The 25514-nt window shown below is 38.9% G+C and overlaps 1 protein-coding gene across 1 annotated transcript; it reads left to right on the top strand.

Annotated features, from left to right (window-relative positions):
• Positions 1–412: 412 nt before the first annotated feature.
• On the top strand, positions 413–9726 carry LOC308695650 (uncharacterized protein; the record flags this gene model as incomplete). The annotated part of the gene is made up of 5 exons (XM_081373830.1): positions 413–423; positions 6470–7039; positions 7226–7261; positions 8317–8415; positions 8509–9726. The coding sequence occupies 5 exons, from the start codon at positions 413–415 to the stop codon at positions 9596–9598; spliced, it is 1806 nt and encodes a 601-aa protein (XP_081229956.1). The 3' UTR covers positions 9599–9726.
• Between the last annotated feature and the right edge of the window lie 15788 nt (positions 9727–25514).

Here is a 25514-nt window from a genome sequence, read left to right as displayed (position 1 = left end):
GCAAACAAATGTATAAATGTGTTATGACCCCGAGATAGTCTAGGGGTCTCTAACATTTAAAATTGACATTTAAAAAGTAATACATATAATTGGTGTGCTGTACAAAGAACTACAAGTCCAGATGAACACCAAGCACTAAGCAGATACATTTATTTATACAAAAAGGTTATATAGGTAAGAGTGAAGCAAAAACACCCATAAGGAATATAAACAGACACCTATAACACACAGTTCTTTTTAAACTTGAACCTCTGAGCTGAGGGGTGGAACTAAGAAAATGGAGAGAATGAAACGAAACTTAAACCTCCGTCTGGAGAAAAAACAAAAGATTTCCCTCTTGCCTTCTCCACTTAGTTTGGCAAGCTTCATCACCAGAGATAACAATCCACAGACTACTCTGAAATAGACTACGATGGACACCAGGTGGGTACTTTATTATTTGTTATCTTTAGATTAGTTCAAATATTTTTTTTTTTCCAAAAATATTTTAGGCTATCAGATGTGATGTGCGATCAGATGTGCTCCTACTGTAGTCACATTCAAATCCAGACTCAAAACACTTCTGTTTAGCTATGCATTTACTGAATGAGCACTGTGCCGCTGTTTGTCCGACTGTTTGTACTGTACTGTATTTTATTTTATTTTTCTAAACTGTTTTAATTATTCTTATTTATTTTTATTATTAATTTCTTTTATGTAAAGCACTTTGAATTGCCATTGTGTATGAAATGTGCTATATAAATAAACTTGCCTTGCCTTGCCTACAATCACACAAAGTTGCATCCAAAACAAAAAGGCATGTCAGAATGTAATTAAACTAAGAAAAAAAGACAGTCAACACAAATTTTATTTCTATTTTTAAGGTGAATAAGAACGTCATTACATTTAATCATTTAGCAGACAATTTTATCCGAAGTGATTTACAAATGAGGAGAGCAATAGAAGCAATCAAGCCAACAATAGAGCAGCAATATGCAAAAGTGCTGTGATGAGTCCCAGTTAGTCTAGCACAGTACACATAGCAAGTTTTTTTGTTGATGATGCTTTTTAAGATTACATACATACATACATACATACATACGCATACATATACACACACACATGTATATACTGTATATACATATATATATATATATATATATATATATATATATATATATATATATAGCCTACATACATATATTTACATTTAGGGCCCTATTTTAACGATCTGAAACGCAAGTGTCAAAGCGCAAAGCGCAAGTAACTTTGTGGGCGGGTCTTGGCGCTGTTGCTATTTTCCCGGCGGGATAAATGACTCTTGCGCCAGGCGCAAATCTAAAATGGGTTGGTCTGAAGAGCTTCATTATTCATAGGTGTGGTTTGGGCGTAACGTGAAATAAACCAATCGGAGCGTGATCTCACATTCCCTTTAAGAGCAGGCGCGCTTGTTCTAAAGCGGATTCCTATCATAACGGCGGATTTGCCAGGCGCGCGCCAGGAGATCTATCTATCGTAATAATGTATGATTTGCAAAAATGAAAACTGCTGCTTCTGTGTAGATGAGAGAATCAAAGTGCGCGTTTTGCACACGCTACATTGATTATGGCCAAGCATGCACCCTTAAAATAGCATATGAATAACATGCGCAACGCGCCACTGACTTTAAACTATTTTTTCCTGGTTAGTGGCGCAAATGTTTTCTAAATCTGCAAAATAGCATGAAGGAACGTTTGCGCCGGAACACGCCTCCTTTTTTGCGCTGAACCGCCCAGGGAGCGCAAGTTCATTCCCTAGTTTAGCGACGTGCTTCTGTGGAGGGAAAAGCGCGCTTTGCGCGGGTGCAAAATTGGAATGATACATGCGTCGGTGTACAAAGTCAATTGCGCTGGGTGCAAGATAGGGCCCTTAGTCTTTTAGCAGACACTTTTACCAAGCAACTTACAAATTAGGAAAGTCATCGTGAAGAGGCAAAAACAATGAAAGAAGTGCTCAAAATACCAAGTCCAGTCAGAGTAGCATAAGTCAGACAAAGGAGGATTAAAGGAAAAGGAAAGGATTTTTTTAAGAAGTTAAGTGCTATATATATGTAAAATAGTAAGTGTTAGTATTAATGTTATAACCCATTTGATGAAGTTTAAGGGAACAAACACTGTTTTCTATGTGAGATGTCATCACACTACAAAACACAGCCTAGAATGCAGAACAAGAAGTTGGTTTTGTCAGTTTTGTTTACATAACTTAGGGCTATTATATAAGTTTCAAAAGTAATGCATTACAATATTGTTTAACTCTCTAAAAAAGAAACTAATAGTGGAGTTACTTGATTACAAGTAGAATATCCTTTACACACTGTCACAATGGTGATTTATAACCTTATGACTTGATTTATGACCATGATTTATGGCCATGTGTCACTCAAACTGACTGGTCAGTGGCTGTCAAATATGTTTTACAATGGTTATATCTCATCCCAGATTGGCAGATCAGTTGTTGTCAAATATGTTTCATGGCAGCTAATATCTCACCCCTTGTTCTTTATATGACATTTGAGTCAAAATTAATTGAGTCAAAATATTTGAGTATTTGAGGAATACCATTACACTTACACCACACTGGTTATATTCATTAAAATACCATGTCTGGGCATGTTCTTTTGAGAACATTCCTATTGGTGTTGTGAAACACAGATGTTCTATAAAAACAATACCTTTTTCTTGTTGAGAAGAACAAAGAACAGGGTGTGTAATGACACACAAACACACACAGCAAAAACTCCAGTGTTAAATGTTAAATGAACTTTCCTGGGAGTTTATATGGCTCCAGACTCAAGAGTTAAAGTGTTAGAATATGATTGTTAAAATTAACACTTAAGAGTGTTAAAGTTAATGAGACAATTTAGTGATTCATTGAGTGATGATTGACCATTATTGAAGACACCTGTTGTTAACAAGCAGAATCACCAAAGGAGAAAATCAATTTTTTAAGACACTCTTATCAGTGTTTGCTTTAGTTGGGCTCCTGACCCTTAAACTGTTAACGTCACGTCACGTCATCTTCATTTATATAGCGCTTTTAACAATGTAGATTGTTTCAAGGCAGCTTTACAGAGATAGACATATAATTTATGGTAACAGAGATTGTTTTGGCTTTATAGCGGTCCTTTAATGAAGTTATTTTCCAGCTAAAGTTAGTTTTGATTGATTCGCCTGATTGATTGAGATCGGCCTGTAATTGACTAATTCTGTAGGATCAAGTTGTGTTTTTTTAACAAGCGGTTTAATCATAGCCAACTTTAAGGTTTTTGGTATGTATCCTAGAGACAAAGACGAATTAACATTAGATTTAGTTTGGCTGTTGTATCTGAGTTATAATTGCCAGATGAACTAAGAGAAAAGTTGATCAGGTGGTGTTGGTTATGGTTTGACATAAACATAATTTGACCTGAATCACTGATCTCATTTAGTCTAATCTCTGACATAAATGTATATTGTTGTTTATAGCATAAGATCCAGAATTTCCTAAATAATCTAAAGGATTTCTTAAAAGTTGTTCTGATAAAACAAATTCTTTCTTTTAGGCACACACAGACATCAAGAATCAATGTATGAATCTCAACAATGGTGACAAACAGAATATTTAATTAGGGAAAGGTAATTACTAAGACAATTCAGATCATAATTCATTCATACCGCAATGCATGATGTGAGCCATGAATGAGTTTTGATTGATGGCACCCCGAATGCACTGCAACATGCTTCATTATTGTCACTATTGTTAAGATTCACAGGCTGATAACTGATGTTTGTGTGTTAATAATAAAGTAATTTTCAAAGTCTTTTGATCAAATTATTTTGTATTATTTTGAAAATGCTGAAAATCATTTGCTGTAGAATTGCAGGGCTGCAGTAAATAACAACTTAAACACAACTCTCTAAATGAGCTTTGTGATCAGGATAAATTATGAATATGTCAAAACATAACCAACACCACAATTCTCTTTGTTCATCTGACAGATACAACAGCCAAACAAAACCTAATGTTAACAGCTTAAGGGTCAAGAGCTACTAAAGCAAACACTGATCACCAGGTGTCTTAAAGATTTTCTCCTTCAGTGATTCTGCTTCTCCTTCAGTGATTCTGCTTCTCCTTCAGTGATTCTGCTTGTTAAGATATTTGGAAGAATGTTTGTAATCAAACAGATCTCGGTCCCCATTGACTACCATAGTAGGAAAAAATTATACTATGGAAGTCAATGGGACCCAAAAACTGCCTGATTACTGATAATCTTCTAAATATCTCCTTTTCTGTTCAGCAGAACAAAGAAACTCATACAGGTTTGGAACAACTTGAGGGTGAGTAAACGATGATAGAATTTTCATTTTTGGGTGAACTATCCCTTTAACATCAGGTGTCTTCAATATTGGTCAATCATCACTTAATGAATCATATTATGAGCCCATTAACTTGAACACTCTTGTCTTGACTCTTGAGTGTTAATTTAACATTTATATTTTAACACTTTAACACTCTTGAGTCTGGAGCCATATAAACTCCCAGGAGAGTTTTTGCTGTGCACACACACACACACACACACACACACACACACACACACACACACACACACACACTTGTTCTCAAAAGAACATGCCCAGACATGTTATTTTACTGAATATAACCAGTTTGATGTAAGGGTAATGGTATTCCTGAATATCTTGACAATTTGATAACAACTGACCTGTTAATCTGGGATGAGACTGACCGGTCAGTTTGAGTGACACATTGTCATAAATTATGGTCATGAATCAGGTCATAAATCACCATTGTGACAGGATATTCTACTGTTATTTTGCATTACATTTCTCACTTGGGCTTGCTTGTTTTTTTTAATAGCAAAACAAGTTCCAATTTTGGCAAATATAAAGGCCCTTTCACAGAAAAAGCTAAATGACTAAGCATCAGGTTAAAGGTGTCATGGCTGTGTTGAATAAAGCGCACAACAGGAATAGTCCAAGGAAACTTTAATAATAAACCCAACTCAGGAGAACACAACCACATTAAATTGCATACAAGACAGGACAAAGGATTGAACCAAAACACTAACTAATGTTAGAAAAACTGAAATGGACTTCGAAGACCTAAAAAAATGAATTTATTACAGTATAGTAGTGGCAAAGTACAAAAAGAACCTTGGGTTCAACAAAGTCAAGAACAAAGAATAATCTCTGCTCCAACATTTTATACTTTATTACATTTGTCTTCCCTCTCAGCATGTAAATGGATATCTGTCTTAAATGTAAATTGAGGATAACAATGAAAGTGGTAGCCTTCCATTCCCACATCTTCCCACATCAAATTGGTTAATAATAAGTGCAATAATGTGTAATGACAGGAAGTTAGTTGTAGTTCTTGTGTTTCTCTTTTTTCTGTTCTTGTTGTTTCTCTTTCCTACAATGATTATGCTTATTAACATCAGGTGTCACGACTAATGGTCAATCATCACTTAATTATCTCATTAACTTCAACAATGCGTCAGTGTTAATTTTAGTGATGGGAAACCAAGGCTTTCTGAAGCGTTTTACGCTTTCATCAAATTGTGCCAAAAACAGTTCATTACTCAAAGCTTTTAACACAATACACATTAGCGATATCTGGTGGTCAGACTTGTTTCTCCACTATATCTAACAAATCACAGCAGAGAAGAAAAAGCATGTGTCCAAACAAAGCTTCGGAAGTTCGTGACATAAGAGTGGAATCAACCTGGGATCAATACAGTTCCATCTAATCTCATCTAAATTAATTTGTGGCAATGAGACCACAACTCGTGTCATAGCCTGGTCAATGGATTCCCATATTGATCAATAATATAAAATATACAAGTAGCCTATGTGATCATAATTATAGTAATTGACGATAAGTTGAAAAGATATTCTGGGTGTTCTGTTTTTTATATAATTTATGTTATAGGGAAGAATGTGTTAAATCATTTAAATAAATAATGCCTCATCGATAATCATTTCCATTTTTATGCATCAGGTGAGGTCGCGAAGCACCAATTTTTTCAAACCAGCTGTCCCGAGTCCGACTTTCCGATACTGAATGACGTTCGATGCTTCAAACGTCATCATTCTTGTGGTATTGTCATTTCGATACAAGCATCGTTACAGTTTGTGATACAATAGTGCTTTAAAAACTGCGTCGGAGCATTAGAGCCCATCACTAATTTTAACACCCTGTATTGTGGACACATATGTACACAGAGGAGTGTTAATTTAACACTGGGGATTTTGTTATGTTGATCTTAAAATAATCTTGACGAATAGCTCTTTTGATTGGTAGGAAGGAAACGTTTCTCTGAAATCTGCTTAACCTGCTCAGAATAACCTACTAAGTAGTTAAAGCTAATGATTACATTGTTTTGAAATGCATTATTCACATATTTATTCAGATAGGAAATATCATTGTTATCTATTTTGATTCTATAACGCAGGGAACAATTACAGGAGCTCCTGTCGGAGTATGTAGTGGACACACTCAACTACATTGAGACAGTGAGGGACTTCTGTGACAAACAACAAATATGGACCCGTGAGAGAGAGAAAGAGCTGGAGATGATGAGAGACATCAAGGACCAAGTCAGTCATAAGTTTAAGTATCTAAAGCGTTTAAACAATAAAGCCAAGGCATTGGGGGAGTGCCTGAAGAATACTGTAAAACCTGGGTCCATAAATAAGAAGCTGGAGAAGGAACTGGGAGCTGTCCTGGAGAACACACTTCAGGGGCTGGAGGAACTTGACGTCTTCCTGGATGCAGTGGAGAATCTCGCAGTCACCTCACCGTTTGTCTTCACTGGACAGAGCTTCTTGCCTGAGAATGAGAGTCCTAAAAGTGTGCGATCAATCATCACAGCTGCAAGAATGTCCTCTCCTCTCCTCATCCAGTTTAAACGAGATGCAAAAACCTTCTTCCTTCCTTCACTTAGTAATTTGGACGTCCTGTCCTTTCAATTAGAAAAATACATAAGAATCACAAAACTGATTTGTGAGAGAATGGAGAAAAAGTTAGTACTGACATTCATACAATGTTCATTTTAAAAGCATAGTATTTTGATTATATACACGTTAATACACAGATTATCAAAATAATCTCAGTGGTGTTTACTAAATCAACTAAATCAAAGGCTTAATTCCATAATTAGATCAATAATTAAAAAAAAATTCTACATTTATTTTTTTTTCCCTCACAGATCCGAGAGTGATTTGGGGTCTGAAGATACTCATAGGTAAGTATTATAAATATTAGGGTAAGATCTGGGTTAATTTAAAGCTGCAGTCCGTAGCTTTTTTGGGTTAAAAATGATCAAAAATAAATTTTTGAGCAAGTACATAACCAGCCAGTGTTCAAAACTGCGTGCCTTAGCTCTATTCAAAACGGTAAGCTTGTAATAATGTATTTAATTCCAGTGGTACTGGTGGATTTCCGCGGGAAATTCGAGCATGTCTTTGTGTCATTACGCCGCATCTGTACACATAAAGAAGGAGTCTTGGCCAGTAGGCTATGAGTGTGAGGATGTTGGTGGCCTTTTCTCACAGCACTTGATATGATTTAACTTATCAATTTGATGGCAGATCCAGAAAGGTTCAAACGACAATCACCAGTGACAACTGGAGATTCACGAACAAACGCGAAAGACTTCAGACAGAGAAAAAAAGAGAGACTGCAAATGACCCATGCGAAAACAAGGATAAATATCAGAAGGGCATTAAATGTAGTCACGCAATGCTGATGTTGTTAGCATTAACAATTTGAGGACGAAGCATAATTTGCACGGTTTGACGTGATATGATAAGCGATCGTTAGATTAAATCAGCACGATTTACAGCAATGCTTTTTTCCCTTAGTTGGTCAGAACAAAAGTGGATGTTACTTACTGGTTCAGATGACATTTTCCAGTGAAAATTCTTATGTTGGTCATACTTCCAAAAAGTAGAATCTGTGATTGCGAATGACAGTATCCACACCAGCGCGGTGACTGACAGCCGCACATTCCCCTCAAAACATTGGATTCATCCACGCTGTGCCATGCCGAGGCACAACCCGCGTAAAGTTGTTAATTCCGCGAATAACTGCGATTGCAGATTTCGAACAGAGATGGCGACAAAGAGGGAAAACTACGGACTGCAGCTTTAACATCTTCATTATTCTTAATAACCTAAAAGCCAAACTGAGTGGAAACATTCAACCTGGATTTTATTTGCTTTTATGATAATCTCTAAAATATAGACCTGTATTAAAATATAGGCAAGTCTTTCTTAATCCTGCTGAAACTCTCTACAGACGTAAGAAGGCTCAGCCTGTACTGAAGATCAGCTTGAACTTCAGCGAGGACTCCATGCAAAAAATGCTTCATCATTTGAAGCTGTTATGCAAAATAAGGTGAGACCTATATTTTATGATCTGATGTTTTCTTCACATTCAGGTGCATCTTGAAAGGTGGCTGTAAATGAAATTTTTTCTATTATTGTCTAGGATGGACCAGCACACAAAGCCTACTTTAATTTTTCAGGAATACACTCTGCACTTCATTGATTCATTCAGTCAGCGTCACTCTAGAATGGAGAAGTTCCTGTCAGATCTGGAAGAGAGTGCAGTTAAGCTGGACAAGATGAAGAAGGGAGCCAGTATCTCCACTGTGGCTGGCAGTTCGGTTGGGATAGTAGGGGGTGTTTTGTCCATTGTGGGTCTTGCTCTGGCCCCCGTCACTGCAGGAGCGTCACTGGGTCTCACTATAGCAGGTGTCAGTCTGGGGGTTACCAGTGGGGCAAATAGTTTGGTCACAGGCGTCACTGAAGTAGTAGTCAACCAAAGGCATAGTAGAAAAACCCAGAATATTTTCCATCAATATATGGAGGATGTGGAGAAGATTATAAACTGTCTGGAGCATGCCAGTAGACGGGATCATCTAAAGGGGCCTGCTGGGTTTAGTTTCATTACAGCTGGGAAACTGGGACTGTGTTCTGGAGCATTGGGCAAAGGTATTGAATCTATGGTAGATAGAGCTTCAGCTGTTAAAACTGAGGGGGGGATTGCAACAAAGTCTACTAGAGCTGGATTAAAGTCTGCTGGGTTTAGTTTCACTGCTACGAAACAGGCAATTAGTGAAGCAGGTAGGGTTGCATCATTGGCCAAAGGTGTTGATGCTCTGGTAGATGGAGCTTCTGCTGTTAAAATACTCAAAACTGAGAAGGTGATTGAGACTGCAACCAAGGCCGGGCTCCAGGGGACACAAAGTTCCCGTAGCATTCCCAAATTGGCAGCAGACCTTCCTGACATTGGACAGCTGGCAAAAGGGACGCCACTAGCTCTTTCAAAGTCTGCTAGAGCTGGATTCATCGGTCTAAATGCCCTCTTTATTGGCTTCGATGTCTTATTTATTTGCAAAGAGAGTATAAGCCTGGCCGACGGGAGCAAGAGTGAGAAATCTCAGCTCATCCGCTCCAGAGCAGCTCTGTTGAAATCTGAGCTGGAGGACTGGAAGAAGATCCATGATTCCTTGTGCACAGGGATATCGAGGGTTAGGAAGAGTCGGGAAGTGTTGAATAAACCTTTTCTTCCTTAAAGAGCTTTTAAAAGTTATTTTCAAGATTGGGAAGAGCTGAGATGAGCAATAATTTGCTGTCCTGGAAGACTAATCAGTTTATCAACTAAACACCTTATTTTTCAAGCTTTCTGGTTTACTAATTGATGAAATAGGAAAAGGAAAAATTATCTATCTTACTTATGTTTTATCATTTACTTATGATTTTATCGTTTGCTTATGTTTAATCATTTAATCATTTAGATTAAATAACATTTAATCAAATGTAATCATATTTTAAGAAATCATTATTATCATGTTTATGTGTTTCTCATTACTATTATTTTGATGTGTTTGCCATTATTATCATTTAAACTGTATGTTTAATACTTTACTTTTATTCATCTTTATGTAACATTATGGAACTTTTCTTTATCAGTGTTACCTAGTTCCCTTCAACAGGTATCTTAAAGGATTCAAAGGAAGACAGAGGCTGGTATACAAAAAATAATAATATCTTACTTTATTATCACAAATGGTATCATTAAAATATTGAAGGTTGGCAAATAATACTGTCCATAGGCACACAAATGGCCAACAGCAAAACCTCACTATCACACAGTGTATCAAATACCGCAATCTTAGTTAACACAGCACCCCCAATATGGAAACCCGGTACACGGCAAGCTCAAACTGAATAATACATGAGAAACCACCCCAAATCTGCGCTAGAGGCTAGCTTTGGGTAAGTGTTGCGCAATGTTATGATACTGTTTGCCAGACCATTCATCAAAAACCTTCAGGAAAGCAAAGAAAACAACAAACAAAACAAACAAAATGTACAACGCACCTTGGAGGTACAATACAATTCTCACATTTATAATAGGGGAAAGCGGCAATTGCACCCTGAAACACCCAGTTTCTTTCACTTAGGATCCCGGCTCTTAGTTGTATTAATTACTGGTGCTCCACTCGACTCTTCGGCATCCGGCTTAATCCCTAAAAGCGTTTCTGTTTACAGCTACGACAGCAATTCGCCCGTATGCATGAAATGCTCTCGTTGCTCCAGCTCGCTGCGTCCCTGCTTTTGATTGAGAACAAAAGCGATGTGCTGACCAGTTACTCATCCAACTTTTAACAAGCTGCACCTGACGCGGAGATAAACTTCTGCTATAGATAACTTTTCAGCTCGCACTTAACGCACGCTGACCGGGCCAACCACAAACCATTCATCCACCCTGCACACTGCTTTTATATAATTCATAGTGGAAAACTAAACAAAGGAAGTTAGCCTGCAACCGACTCCCTCTGTAGGACTGGAGTAAATGTAGATAGCCTACATAGGTGTCTACATCCCAACTAAAACACTTATTCTGGTCACATTTATGCCTCAAATGTACTTGCTGTTAGATGAGGGCAAAAGTCTTTAAGTTCCCGTTAGACAGACAACAAATGCTCAAATGTCTCAGAATAAAGTAATAAACTAATGTTATATCAGCTGAAGATCTTGCAGAAGGGATTTGTGCAGCAGTTGTCTTGTGTATTGTATTAAGATTAACAACTTTCTGACACATTTGGGGTACAAGACAATGTGTGTACGACCCTCTCCACGATGTGAAACCGCAAAAGAAAGATCTGACTGTGTCTCTCAAGTCTGCTCGAATGAGATCGGAGAGAGGAACTAATGTGCTGATCAGCAACTGCATAAGAGGAGGAATAATGTCCTGTGTTGGTCAGTCTTACCTTGGACTCAGACCTTGCTCTCTTGCAACCTGTCTTTTCAAAGAGAGATCTCTCAAACAACTTTACTTATCTTTAGGCAAGAATATTACACTCAGAGTGTCTTAATTATAGTTTAATTAGAAAGATTAGAAGTGATTTTAATTGTTAAGTTTATTTTTCTTTATTAAATTTTGATCCTGAATATGGGCGAATTAATTGTAGCTCTTCATTTATTGTTTGATTGTCTGCTGTTAAGAAATAACATTTGACTTAACATTTGACTTGACTTCTCCTCCCTGCATCACTAATAATTCATGTTAGTAAAATAAAAGCATCAATGAGATCTGCTTGATTCAGTGCACATCAAATTAATGTTCTGAGAGTTAAAAATCATTACATGGTTGAAGTCTAAACTGAAAACTTTATCCTATATACACGTGTACATCACTGTCAAATCCAATATATATATATGATTAAAAAAAAATTGCACTTGTGTGTGTCTTATATGTCAAGGCCTTATGGTTACAAAATGGACTGTTCATATTTTGAAAAAAAAGTGTTATGGTTATATCTCAATTGTGTATCACAGTGAAAGCATCCGCTGTTTCCTTATAAGCAAAAACACATTTAAAGACAAATGCAAAGAGCGCGATTTTTTGAGCAGCTAAACACCAATCACCATCATGGTAACATACCAATTACGATTTTCTCCTTCAGTGATTCTGCTTGCTAACATCAGGTGTCTTCAGTAATGCTTAATCATCACTTAATCACTTAATTATCTCATTAACTTTAAAACTGCTTCAGTGTTACTTATAACACTCTGAGTGTGGACTCATATAAACACTGAGAGTGTTAATTTAACACTGGGGATTTTGCTATGTAGGTTTTGCAAGTTCAACCAGGGTAATAGGTCGAAAGTTGAATGAACGAATACTTATGTCGGAACTTTATAGGTAGCCAATGTAGTGATGATAAAATCGGTGTTATATGATCATATTTTCTTGATCTAGTAAGAACTCTAGCAGCGGCATTTTGTACTAACTGTAGCTTGTTTATTGAGGATGCAGGACAACCGGCTAATAAAGCATTACAGTAATCTAGTCTCGAGGTCATGAATGCATGAACTAACTTTTCTGCATCAGAAACTGATAGCATATTACGTAGCTTAGCAATGTTTCTAAGGTGGAAAAAGGCTGTTTTTGTAACATACGAAATATGATTTTCAAAAGACAGGTTACAATCGAGTATAACACCCAGGTCTTTTACTGTAGAGGATAAAGTAACAGGACATCCTACGATGTCAAAGTTGATTAGTAGGTAAATCACCATCACCTGCTTTCAGATGGAGCGGCATTTACTACAAAGAGCCGTAGTTAACTGACAAGCTGAGCCATATCGCATTAATATCGCAGACGTATCACCAGCGATAATTAATGCGATATGGCTCAGCTTGTCAGTTAACTACGGCTCTTTGTACACAGCAAAAACTCCAGTGTTAAATTAACACTCCTGGGAGTGTATATGAACACTCAAGAGTGTTGAAGTTAATGAGATAATTAAGTGATTAATTTAGTGATGATTGAACATTATTGAAGACACCTGATGTTAACAAGCATCAGAGTGCATCATATTTGTAATAGACTGGGTTTCTCATGTTGTGAAATGCTGTTATGTGATTGGTTCTGGAGATCACGTGGTTCGGGGGAATCAGGAAGCTCGGAAGTGAGCTGCAGAGCAGTGTGTGTATCTGCTGTTGTTTTGGCTGGTTCAGTAAAAACGTTATTGAGTTATTCAATCCCGTCTGCCGTGTCTTGATCTAACCCCCAAGATATTACATTGGCGACGAGGATGGTGCTAATAGGACGAGTGGAAGAGTTCAAGGAGTCGCGGGAGGATTTCGCATCCTACCTGGAGAGATTTGTACTATGGCTATTGGCAAACTAAATAAAAGCAGAAAAACAGGTATTTTTAGACCAGAAACTTATGGACTGCTGAAGAACTTGGTCATACCAAAGAAACCCGCAGAAAATGACGTATAAAAGGTTGACTGATGCATTGAAATCACATTATCAGCCGAAGCCTTTGGTCATAGCGGAGAGATTTCGTTTTCAAAAACGTGATCAAAAAGAAGGAGAGTCAGTGACGGATTACATAGTGGCAATAAGACAATTGTCGAAGGATTGTGAATATGGAACTCACTTAGATGACGCATTGAGAGATCGTCTGGTGAGTGGGCTGTCAGCTGAGTCGATTCAAAGGAAATTACTGGCGGAAAGAGAGCTGACGTTTGCCCGAGCGTGTGACACTACCTCTCATCATAGTGAAAGGGAACAGGCCTGCTCTGCTTGGCCGAAATTGGCTGGAGAAGCTGAAGCTAGACTGGAGGAACATTTTCACAGTTGAAAAAGGAACTAAACACGGCGACCCGGCGACCCGTGTTTACGGGATTACAAGGTCACAATAAACAACCAGCTGGAAGTAGAGACTTACCCTCTGCCCAACACTGAGGATTTATTTGCGACCCTAGCATAGGGCTGGGCGATTTAAATCGCGATATTGTTATGCGCATCTCGTCAGTAAAGCCGGTTCCTTGATTAGTAGTAAATCGCCATCACCTGCTTTCAGATGGAGCGGCATTTACTACAAAGAGCCGTAGTTAACTGACAAGCTGAGCCATATCGCATTAATATCGCGGACGTATCGCCAGCGATATTTAATGCGATATGGCTCAGCTTGTCAGTTAACTACGGCTCTTTGTATACAGCAAAAACTCCTGTGTTAAATTAACACTCATGGGAGTGTATGAGTCCACACTCAAGAGTGTTTAAGTTAATGAGATAATTAAGTGATTAATTTAGTGATTGAACATTATTGAAGACACCTGATGTTAACAAGCAGAATCACTGAAGGTGAAAATCACAAATTGTAAGTTACCGTTATGACGATCAATGGTTTCTTTAGTTGGACTCTTGACCCATATGTTATTAACTTTAGATTTTGTTTGTCTGTTGTTTCTGAATTATAATCACCAGTTGAACAAAGAGAAAAAGTGATCTGATGGTGTTGGTTATGTTATGACAATCATCATTTGAACTTGATCACTGAACTCATTAAAATCCTTCTTTCTGACTTCGATTTATGTTGTTGGTTAGTGAATCTGCATAAATGCCCAGAATTTTTCATATAATATAAAGGATTTCTTAAAAGTTGTTTAAAAAAAAACAAAACATTATTTCAGGCACACACAGATGTCAAGATTCAGTCTATGCATCTCAACAATGGTGAGGAGCAGAATATTCAATTAGGAAAAGTAAATTACATAGACAATTCAGATCATAATTTATTCATACCGCAATGCATGATGGGAGCCATTATTGAGTTGTGATTGGTGGCAGCCACTGCAACATGCTTTATTATTGTCACCATTGTTGAGATTCACAGGCTGATTATTGATGTATGTGTTTCTAAAAAAATAATTTGAAAGTATTTTGATCAGGACAAAGTTTATTTAATATAGTGGGTTATAAGAAATATACTGAAAATCACGTGTTGTAGAATCACAAAGCTGCTGCTAACAAGCTAAACCAAACTATCTCAATAAGTTTCCTTTTTCAGATCACAGCATGATTATGTCAAAACATAACCAACACTATAAGATAACATTTTACTTTGTTCATTTAACTGTTATAAATCAATAACAGCAGACAAACAACAGTAAATATTAAAGTAAACATATAATGGTCAAGAGCCCAACTAAAGCAAACACCTATCACCTTAATGGTAACTTACAATTTGTGATTTTCTTCTTCAGTGATTCTGCTTGTTAACATCAGGTGTCTTCAATAATGCTCAATCATCACTAAATTAATCACTTAATTATCTCCTCAGCCCTAAATGCCGCTTCATCTGAAAGCAGGTGATGGTGATTTACTACTAATCAAGGAACCGGCTTTACTGACGAGATGCGCATAACAATATCGCGATTTAAATCGCCCAGCCCTACCCTAGCAGGAGGGAAGTGGTTTTCAAAGTTAGATCTCTCTCATGCTTACCAGCAGTTGAGATTGGACAAAGACTCTGAAGAGTATTTAACCATTAATACTCACAGAGGACTGTACCGCTACCATCGTCTCAGCTATGGGGTTGCCAGTGCACCGTCAATTTTCCAATCAGTGATGGACCAGATTTTACAAGGGCAAGAAGGGGTGACTTGTTTCCTGGATGACATCTTGATCAACAGCCGACACAAAAGCCCTGCACTTAAAAAGGCTGAATGCAGTCAGAGCCGGATTAACGCAAAGGCAAACTAGGCACGTGCCTAGGGCCCGATTGGCGGGATGGGGCCCAGACAGAGGGACAAAAAAAAAAAAAAAAAAAGTACAAATGTCCTATCTACAATTTATTTCAATATTTATTAATTCACTATAAATAGTGACGATGTTTATCTTAACCATAGACTGTTACATTACTGCAGTTAAACCAATTAATGTGTGCCGGCTTCTGAAAGTATGTGTAACGAACGCATCCATCAGATGCTGCGAGGCTAAAGCCTAATAAGCACACAAAGAAGCACAGCTCATAATGCAGGTGTGAGAGTTGTCGTCATCTATTTTGGAGTGATTGCAATGTATTCTAAATATAAACTTGTACTGTAGATCAGCGTCATTTCTGGAAAAATCATTCACCGCTTTATTACGAGTTTAAAAGAGCGCGAGCGTCATTAACGTGCCCAGACGCGACGCTTTGAATTTGCGCGTACAATGAATAACATCGCGTCGGGAGCTGACTAGTAAAAAAGCTACAAAATTAAAAGACAAGACGTCTGTATTCTAAGTTAAAAAGCCAACACACTACAACATTTTTAAATGTTTCAAATAGTCTAAAGGATCTCATATATATGGGTCTATCTTCTAAATTCTGCTGATGATTAGATTCCTGACATTACGCCAATAATTTCACTTTATATATTTTTTTCTGCTCAGTAGCGATCGTGTCTTTCTCTTCCACTTGATTTGTGTATAGCATATTTAAGGTAGCAATGCAATATAAAAGCACTTATGCTCATCTACTGAAGTGGGATTCTGGAACTGTGAATAAATTGAATAAAACAGCAAAATAACAACAACAACAATAACATCTTCATTAAACAAAAAAGAGATTACCGTAGATAAAGTTTGATTAATATGTACGGTACCGGTAAAAGTCTGGACCCATTACTATTTTTAATGTTTTTGAAAGAAGTTTATTATTATGCTCTACAAGCCTGCATTTATTTGATCAAAAATACAGAAAAAAAAATATATGTGTTAAATATATAAAAAGTGATAGTGAAGACTTTTTTAAAACAACTCTTTAATAATCAAAAATCCTGAAAAAAAGTATCACAGGTTATAAAATAAATATTAAGCACCATTTCTAACATTTGATAATAAATCAGAATGATCACGTGGCACTAAATTCAGCTTTGCATCACAGAAATATAAAGTATAGTAAAATAGAAAATCATTATTTTAAATTTTAATAATATTTCACTATATTATTTTTCTGTATTTTTGATCAAATAAATCCAGGCTTGATGAGCATAAGAGACTTCTTTCAAAAACATTAAAAATAGTAATGTGTCCAAACTTATGTACTGTGTAAGTAAAAATATACTGCTTTTAAAATTAAATGTTGTATAAATAAAAAGGTTAGGAATCATATTTGTTTCAAGTGTTTTTTTATTGGGGGTGGGGGGCCTCCAACATGAATTTTGCCTAGGGCCTCCTAATGTCTAGAACCGGCTCTGAATGCAGTGTTGAGCTCTCTCGCACGCTATGGCTTGAGAGCAAAGTTGGCCAAGTGCAGAGTTGGACAAGTGTAAAGTATTTGGGGCATCGGATAGACCAGGAAGGCCTGCACCCCACTCAGCACAAAGTGGAGGCTATTGTAAATGCCCCAAAGCCCACAAATGTCTCTGAGTTGCGCGCTTATTTGGGTCTGTTGAACTATTATGGCCGCTTTCTGAGGAACTTGTCTAGTGTGCTACAGCCATTGCACACTCTGTTAAAGAAAGAGGAAAAATGGAGCTGGACACCTGCATGTGAGGAAGCCTTCAAGAAAGGTAAAGAGATGTTACTGAGCAGCATGGTTCTGGTACATTATGACACAGAGAAGCCGTTGAGATTGGCATGTGATGCATCCCCGTACAGTGTGGGGGCAGTCATTTCTCATGTGATGGACAATGGTGACAAGAGACCAGTTGCATTCGCTATGCGCAGATAGAAAAAGAGGCGCTGGCGATCATTTACGGAGTGAAGAAATTTCACAAGTATCTATATGGACGCAAATTTACTCTCATCACTGATCACAAACCCTTGCTGGCTATTTTGGGGCCAAAATCAGCGGTGCCTACATTGGCAGCTTTGCGCATGCAGCGCTGGGCATTGATTCTTATGGCTTACAGTTATGAGCTAGAATACAAGAAGTCATCAGACCACCTTAATGCTGATGCTATGTCCAGACTTCCCGTGACTGAGTTGGACAACACAGCGTGGGAATCCAACATTTTCTACTTCTCACATGTGGAAGAGTTGCCAGTAACAGCTCAGGACATAAAAGTAGGCACCAGCAGAGATCCGTTGTTAAGTAAGGTTTGGAGCTATACTATGAATGGATGGCCTAATTACCTGAATGATGAAAGCCTGAAACCGTACTTTGTCAGGAGGCATAAGCTGTCAGCAGATAAAGGTTGTATTTTGTGGGGTCTCAGAGTCATTGTTCCTCAAATGCACCGGCTGCAGATTCTCAAAGACCTGCACCATGAACACCCAGGCATCTGTAAGATGAAGGCCCTAGCTCGCAGTTATGTATGGTGGCCAGGTTTGGATGGCGAGATTGAGAACATGGTCCAAAACTGTGCTGTGTGTCAAGCCGTGCAGAAGGTACCTGCGGTGGCACTGCTTCATCCCTGGCGGTGGCCTGTCCGAGTGTGGCAGCGGATCCATCTGGACTTCGCGGAGAATGATAGACAGTACTACCTAGTGATAGTGGATAGTCATTCTAAATGGCTTTTCCACATGACCTCCACAACGTCAAGTCAAACCATAGAGGTGTTGCGCAACCTATTTGCTGCATATGGTCTTCCGGAAGAGGTCGTGTCGGATAATGAACCCCAGTTCGTCTCCGCAGAATTCAAGCAGTTCCTTGACAAAAATGGAGTAAAACAAACTCTGGTCCCACCATATCATCCAGCATTGAATGGAGCGGCTGAGAGGTTGGTGCAAATACTGAAGCGTGCTCTTGTGAAGCAGGTTCTAGATGCAAGTGGACAGCCCACCATCACGCTGCAGCACCGGCTGTCAAACTTTCTAATCATGTACAGGGCTACGCCACACTCAGTCACAGGTCGCTCTACAGCTGAGCTGTTTTTAAAGAGAGAGCTTCGCACCCGTTTCAGTCTTTTGAGACCAGACATGTCGTGCACTATAGAGCACCAGCAGGCAAAACAAAAGCTGTATCATGACAAAGAGAGACTGAAATTGAGAGAGTTTCAGGAAAACGACCAAGTCCGAGTGTAAAATTTCAGGGGAGGAGAGGAGAAATGGACTGCCGCTACTGTCATAAAGCGCTTAGGTCCTGTGACATACCGTGTCTGGGAAGGAAACAGACAGCGGTCCGTTCTGTCTTGATCTAACCCCCAAGATATTACAATATTCAGTTTATTAACTTGCCATGAATTATTACACAAATGTTCAGTAAATGCATGAAGAGGTATGCCTAAGCTAAATATTGTTTTGACAGTGGCATCATAAAATGCTTGATACTCATACCATATGAAGTAGTAGCCTAGCTAAAGTGAACGATGCTAACTAACTTTGCCATCTCCCTTATTATTGCCATCTCCCTGCAAAACTCACAACAACTTTGTAAGTCTTGTCCCTCATGCTGGCCCTTACAAAACCCACAAGCTGACCCTCGGACATGCTACACTCAACTACATTCCCCACAGACCCGATTTGAAGTGGTTTTTACCCCTTTTAACACTTTTGTTTTCCTCCTTGAAAAAAGACATCATGGCAGCCAAGGAGATCATGATTGCACTGATAAATCTACCGTGCAAAAAACGCAACACGATAATTTTTTTTTTAATGATCTTCAGTCTTCACGGACTTTCACGAGGTTTAACCAGACAGTTACACGAGCTCCACCAATCAGATGCATCACTGTAGGATTGTGGGTAATGAAGTGCTTCTCCAAAACATCGCGAATAAAAGGCATTTATCTCAAAACAAGGTTAGTGCCCCATGAACTTTTGGCGGTTATATGAGCATATACAATTGCTTAGTACAGCCGTAGCTGGTTTTAAGTCTACCATGTATGGTTACGTTTTTATGGCTTAGGCTATACCCCAACTGTCAATGGAGAAATTGTATTGAATTTTTACTTCCGGCACCGGCTGTGGGCGGGACTGTGATGCTCTATATATCAAACTCATAAACCGATTTGTAAACCACAAACGAAAAATGAAAAATCGAGCCAAAAACTCATTTTTTGTTTTTTAAACTAAACTAAAAAAACGAATAAACAAGCTGGTTTCATTTCTCGTTACTCCATTCCAAACAGGAAATCAAATGAACAAAAAGTACACGGACCAAGAAGACATTAAATCTGTGAAGATCTCAGCAGAGGAGGATTAAACAACTCCACAAACAGCATTACCAGCTTCACTTATTACCAACCAGACTGAATTTATGTCTGTCAGATGTCTACAAAAGTTTTATTGAGAATTAACAGAGGTTTAACTCTAATGTGTTTCATTTGAAGTCACCATAACAGTGATAATGATCAGTTTATCTGAATATTTTTGATTGTCACCATTGTTGAGACACATACGCAGATTGTGGATAAGTGTGTGTGTCACACTATCGATAAAGTTTTAGTTCTCATGTTTGTTAAAATATTTTAACTGATAGGTATAATACTGCTTGATCTCATGCTGCAGTAAAAGGGCTTATTATATTAATTGAACAAAACAATTTTATTATACAAATTATATCAGTGTTTCAGGCAAAAGCATTCTGATTACAAAGCCATCAACAGGTAACCATCATCACCTGGCTTGATTCAATTTAGCTTTCTTCACTGCTGCAAATGTGTTTGACAAACACACTGTCACAGCAGACAAAAAAGACTAAATACATAATAAGAGTTAAGAGCCCAACTAATGGAAACGCTAATCACTGTTATGGTAACTTCAAATTAAACATCTCAATAAGGAGTTCTAACAGAAATAAAGTCAGTCTGGTTAGTAATAAGTGAAGCTGGTAATGCTGTTTGTGGAGTTGTTTAATCCTCCTCTGCTGAGATCTTCACAGATTTAATGTCTTCTTTTCTCTTCAGTTGATTTCATCTTAGACTGTGGCTGAAGTCAGTTGTAGTTCTTGTTTTTCTGCTCGTCTCTTTTTCTGTTCTCTTCAGAGGTGTAAAGTCCAGGGGCACGTTCAAGTTCAAAACGGTGCGCAACGTTTTGCTACGGTTTCCGGGTTGAACGTCATGTTTCCTTGAAACGGCGTGCACCGATGTGCAACGGGGTTTGAGATACGTTTTCTCTTGTTTGGTGGGTGTGTCAGAACTGCAGTCCAATCAGCAGCAACATGTATATAAAGCACACGGTATTAAAGTGAACTCCAATGGGTTCAAGGAAAGTAATTTACAAATGTGTTCGATGTATACGCAACAACTGAGGATATTAGAAGACATGTTTGTAGTAAGTTTTATTGTAAAAATATAGGATATCAACATAATGATGTAGTTTTTAGCTTCATTGCAAGTGTATGACATTTGGTATAGAAATAAACAATTAAGTGCTTTTCCTAAAAATGAGAAAGAAAATACAGGGTATTAAAACAGTATGAACTACAAATAAAGTCAGTATGTGAGACTAAATAGATGTGTTTTAGTCTAAATTAGGTAAGATGTGTGCTTCCATTTCAGTTTCAGCAATCCCTTCACTCGATTGGGATGTTCTCTTTTGTTCTGTAGTGCAGTAACTGTAACATCGGCCATATTTTGTAGTATTAAACACATATTTATACCGACTTCATCAGGCTCCGAAAATTCTTCACAAAGAACACAAAGAATGGCCTTCTCAGCTGCCATAGTTGCAACTCTTGCGTCATCAGAACAGTGTGTTCAACGCATCACCGTTTCTGTTTAAAAAACTTTGTGCAACATTTTGTCGGGGCTGAACACAGCCCAGGTTCAGAAAGTAAAAGTCCTGCTCAGAATTTTGTTCCAAACACCTGGATTTGCTAATTAGCAGTTTTTCAGCCAGGAGATAGAAATCACCTGACTGAGTTCATGGGTGGAATAAACATATGGCAGGACTTCTACTTTCTGACCCCTGGACTATACAACTCTGTACGGACCTTTCTCCTTTTTCGTTATTTTGTTTTGTGGTTGAAACGAAAAAAACAAACTATCAAAAGGTACACGGCCACGGACCCATCCCAGCGACGGCTTTTGTACCATTTTTCTTTTTTTTTGTACCATTTTTGTAGCCTGGATATTTCTAGTAATCTAATCCTGAAGTACTTGCTGAGCTGGTTCAGGTGTGTTTATTGAGTTGAAGCTAAACTTTGCATTAATCACATTAATTGAATGTGATTTATCAACACCTACATCTTAAAATATAGAGCTCATGACAAATGAAAACAAAATAAAATAAAGTAATTTAGTTCTTTGAAAATACTACCAGAGCTTTGCAGGACAAACATTATAAAGCAGTGAGAATAAATAATACCTTGAAAGAAACTTAAAACTAAAACTTAAAAAGTGCTGTCTTATAATTTACAGTGTTAAGAGGCTTGATTTTAAATTGTATCCCACATATGATAAAATCTGTTAAATGTAATTTGTATATTAATTTATTCAGTTAATTAGCCTACTTTAAGCAGCATGATCTAATTAATTTTGAATTATTTGTTTAACTCTGATTTTAATTTGAACCACTGCAGAAACTCTCCTCAGATCACAATTCATTTGTTTTGGATTGTATTTCTAATCCAAAGTAAGCTATTAATACAGTTTTTTATATAACCAGTGATCTACAGTGTATTCTAGCCAATAACTTTAACAATACAGTTCCTATTTATATTTCAATTTAAGGCCTATACTGTTAATCTCCAACACTGATAATTTTGTCAGTATCCTACAAGTTCAACTGATACAATTATCTTTTTTTTATCTCATTCTATTTGTATGAATAGAGTAGGCTACTCAACGCTTACAGGCATACTGTTGCATTTCTATCTATTTTCACAATTATTTATTCAGGTGTGAGTTCTCAAGTGTCGTAGCCTACTTTAGAAACCAAGCTTCGCAGCCGCACTAATTGTGTTCCCAGCAACATATTTCTGCATCAAATGTCAGCGAGTTCATACCTGTCAACACTCCCGTTTTCCCCGGTATTTCACATCCATCTCCCGCTCCCCTTCCCGTTTTGTTATTTCTCCCGTGAAACTCCCGTATGGCCCAAACGTCGTTATATTAATAATCACATCAATATATTATTCCAAGGTTGTCCAGTTGCCAGATCTTGTATGAAACCAATCCTACTCGCTCAATCAACACATCATACAAATTTCAACCCATTTGTGTTAAATCTGGTTAGTTTTAAGTGATGCTGGTAATAAGTGTACGACCATGCATTTCACCTTTTTGTTTGGCAAAATGACATCAGCAGAGGTCAAATTCTTGACATCAAATTGACATTGACACTTTGACGTCAATATGACTTTCATTTTTGACCTATTTCGTGACGTCATTTTGACATCAATGTTGATGTCATATTGATGTTAAATTGACATCAAGGTGCCCGCTGGGTATTTCCCGCTCCAATTTCGCTCCGCTCACACCACAAGTCTGAAACATGCTCAGTCAAGCCTGACCCAGAATCCATCTGTCTTGCACAGTCATCAACAGTAGACTATTTTCAGTCAAAACTCGGCTCAATAATGAAGTTCAAAAAGTAGCCTACTTCAAAAAGGAAAATGAGAAGTCATACAGTTGTGCTATTAAAACTGACTAACAATGATAATGTGGTACAAGAAAACGAATGTGGAGACATCATTTCAGTCAGTAAAGATTCATTTTGGAATCTAAAAAGACACATCTCTCAAAAACATGAAAGTGCATGTGAGCACTGAGCGATAATGAGCGGAGCGGCCTGATGTAGCTTTGAGCCGGGAGCGGAGGGGTGAACAGTTCTGTGAGCAATGAGCTGAGATTCTGACCGCTCCACTCCGCTCATATGCTCTGGTTCCTGTGAAAAATTGCGAAATACTGTTCCAATAGGTGAAGTTACACAACAATATGCTGCTTGATTACATAGCAATATTTGGATGTAATATTCAGTTCCTGTGAAAATCTGTTCCAGTTAATGGAGTAGGCTATAGGCTACACAGGTGATGTTGTGTAATATTCAGTTCCAGTGAAAATCTGCAGGCTATACACAGGTGATGTGTAATATTCAGTACCAGTAAACTCCACCCGCTGGAACAGTTTCTTACAGTAACTGAATATTATCACCTGTTCAGTTTTGAAAACTGTACTCACAGATTTGTGGCCTATACCTCATTTTAGAAATCTGTTTTTCTGTATATTGATTTGTTGTATATTGTTAAGATGAATACAATGCTTGGTCTTTTAGGAAATCCCTTGGTCTGGGAGTAAAACAGGTCGCAATGAGACGAGTCGTGGGAGGCAAACAGGTCTACCTGTGCATCCCCGAACTGATCCCAAATCAGCTGGACCATCTAGGGATGGAGTCTCTATTCTCCAGGGAGAGGCTAAAGCTGTGAGAGCTCATCAGCTGCACAGTTCAGTTCTCCCGGGCTATAAATGGCTCGGAGTGATTGTCTGATCGAACTAGAACATTCCGACCCTTGAGCAGTGCATGGAAGCGGTGCAGGGTGAGACGTACTGCCAGCAACTCGAGGCAATTGACATGCCAAAGGCGCTGGGGTCCTGTCCAGGAGCCCGCGGCAGCATGTCTATTGCACATGGAGCTTCAGCCCGTGGTGGAGGCATCTGTTGAGACAACAACATGCCTGGAAACTCATTCTAAGGCTCGTAGAAAGCTGAGGTTCGTCCACGGGGTGAAGGTCTGATGGCAGGCAGGATTCACTGGTACTCGGAGCATGCCGTGTTACCATGCCCACCTCGGGACCCTATAGCGAAGCCAGAGCTGAAGCGGTCTCATATGAAGCAGTCCGAGTGGCGTTACTGCGGCTGTGGATGCCATATGCCCCAGGAGCCTCTGAAATAACTTCAGTGGAACCGCACTTTTGCCCTTGAACTGTCTAAGGCAAGTCAGCAGTGACTGCGTGCGCTCGCACGTAAGGCCCAGACGAGCATGGTGCCGGAGCACTAGGTCCCTGTGTTCGCTAACCTGGTCTTGAGAGTTAGCTCGGATCAGCCCGTCGTCCAGATAATTCAGGATGCGAACCCTGTGTTGCCGTAGCGGAACAAGGGCTGCCTCGACGACCTCCGTGAAGACGCGAGAAGACAGGGCTAGACCAAATGGGAGAACCACGTACTGATATGCCCGCCCCTCAAAGCAAATCGTAGGAACGGTCTGTGTCAAGGAGAAAGAAGACATGGAAGTAGGCGTCCTTCAGGTCGATCGCTGCAAACCAATCCTGTGGCCCTACACATTCGAGAATGTGTTTGGCCTTGAACATCTTGAACGGAAGCCTGTGGAGGGATCGGTTCAAGGCGCACAAGTCCAGGATTGGCCGTAACCCACCGGATTTCTATGGTACAATGAAGTAGGGGCTGTTGAACCTGGATTTTTGGCTGGAGGAACAATCTCGACCGCACCTTTCGCCAGTAAGGTAGTGACCTCCGTACGCATGACAGGGGCATTGCCATCCTCCATAGTGTAACGGACTCCCCGGACTCCCCTTCTGGGGAGGAGATTGTGCGAACTGAATCGCATAACAAAAGATACTCCACCGGGGGAAAGAGTGGCCCTGCTACCAGCTCCTGAGAAAAACTGAGCCCTAACTCCAAGCTGCCCATCTCAGGAGTGCTGCTTAGCCTGGCGTTTTAGTCGGCTAAAGGGCGGAGACGGGCGGTGCTGCCCTCCTGCGACCTTCTCCTGCCCGGGGCCGGTGAAGGCAGCGGAGCAGGAGGGGAGGAGCCACAGGGAGGCGGCCTCGGCGGGAAGCAGACTAAGGAGACTGCAGAA

This window comes from Scardinius erythrophthalmus (assembly GCF_964197995.2).
Source record: "Scardinius erythrophthalmus genome assembly, chromosome: 1".
In the NCBI taxonomy this organism is placed as follows: domain Eukaryota; kingdom Metazoa; phylum Chordata; class Actinopteri; order Cypriniformes; family Leuciscidae; genus Scardinius; species Scardinius erythrophthalmus.
The sequence above is the reverse complement of the archived record's forward strand: the minus strand, read 5'-3'. Positions and strand labels throughout refer to the sequence as shown.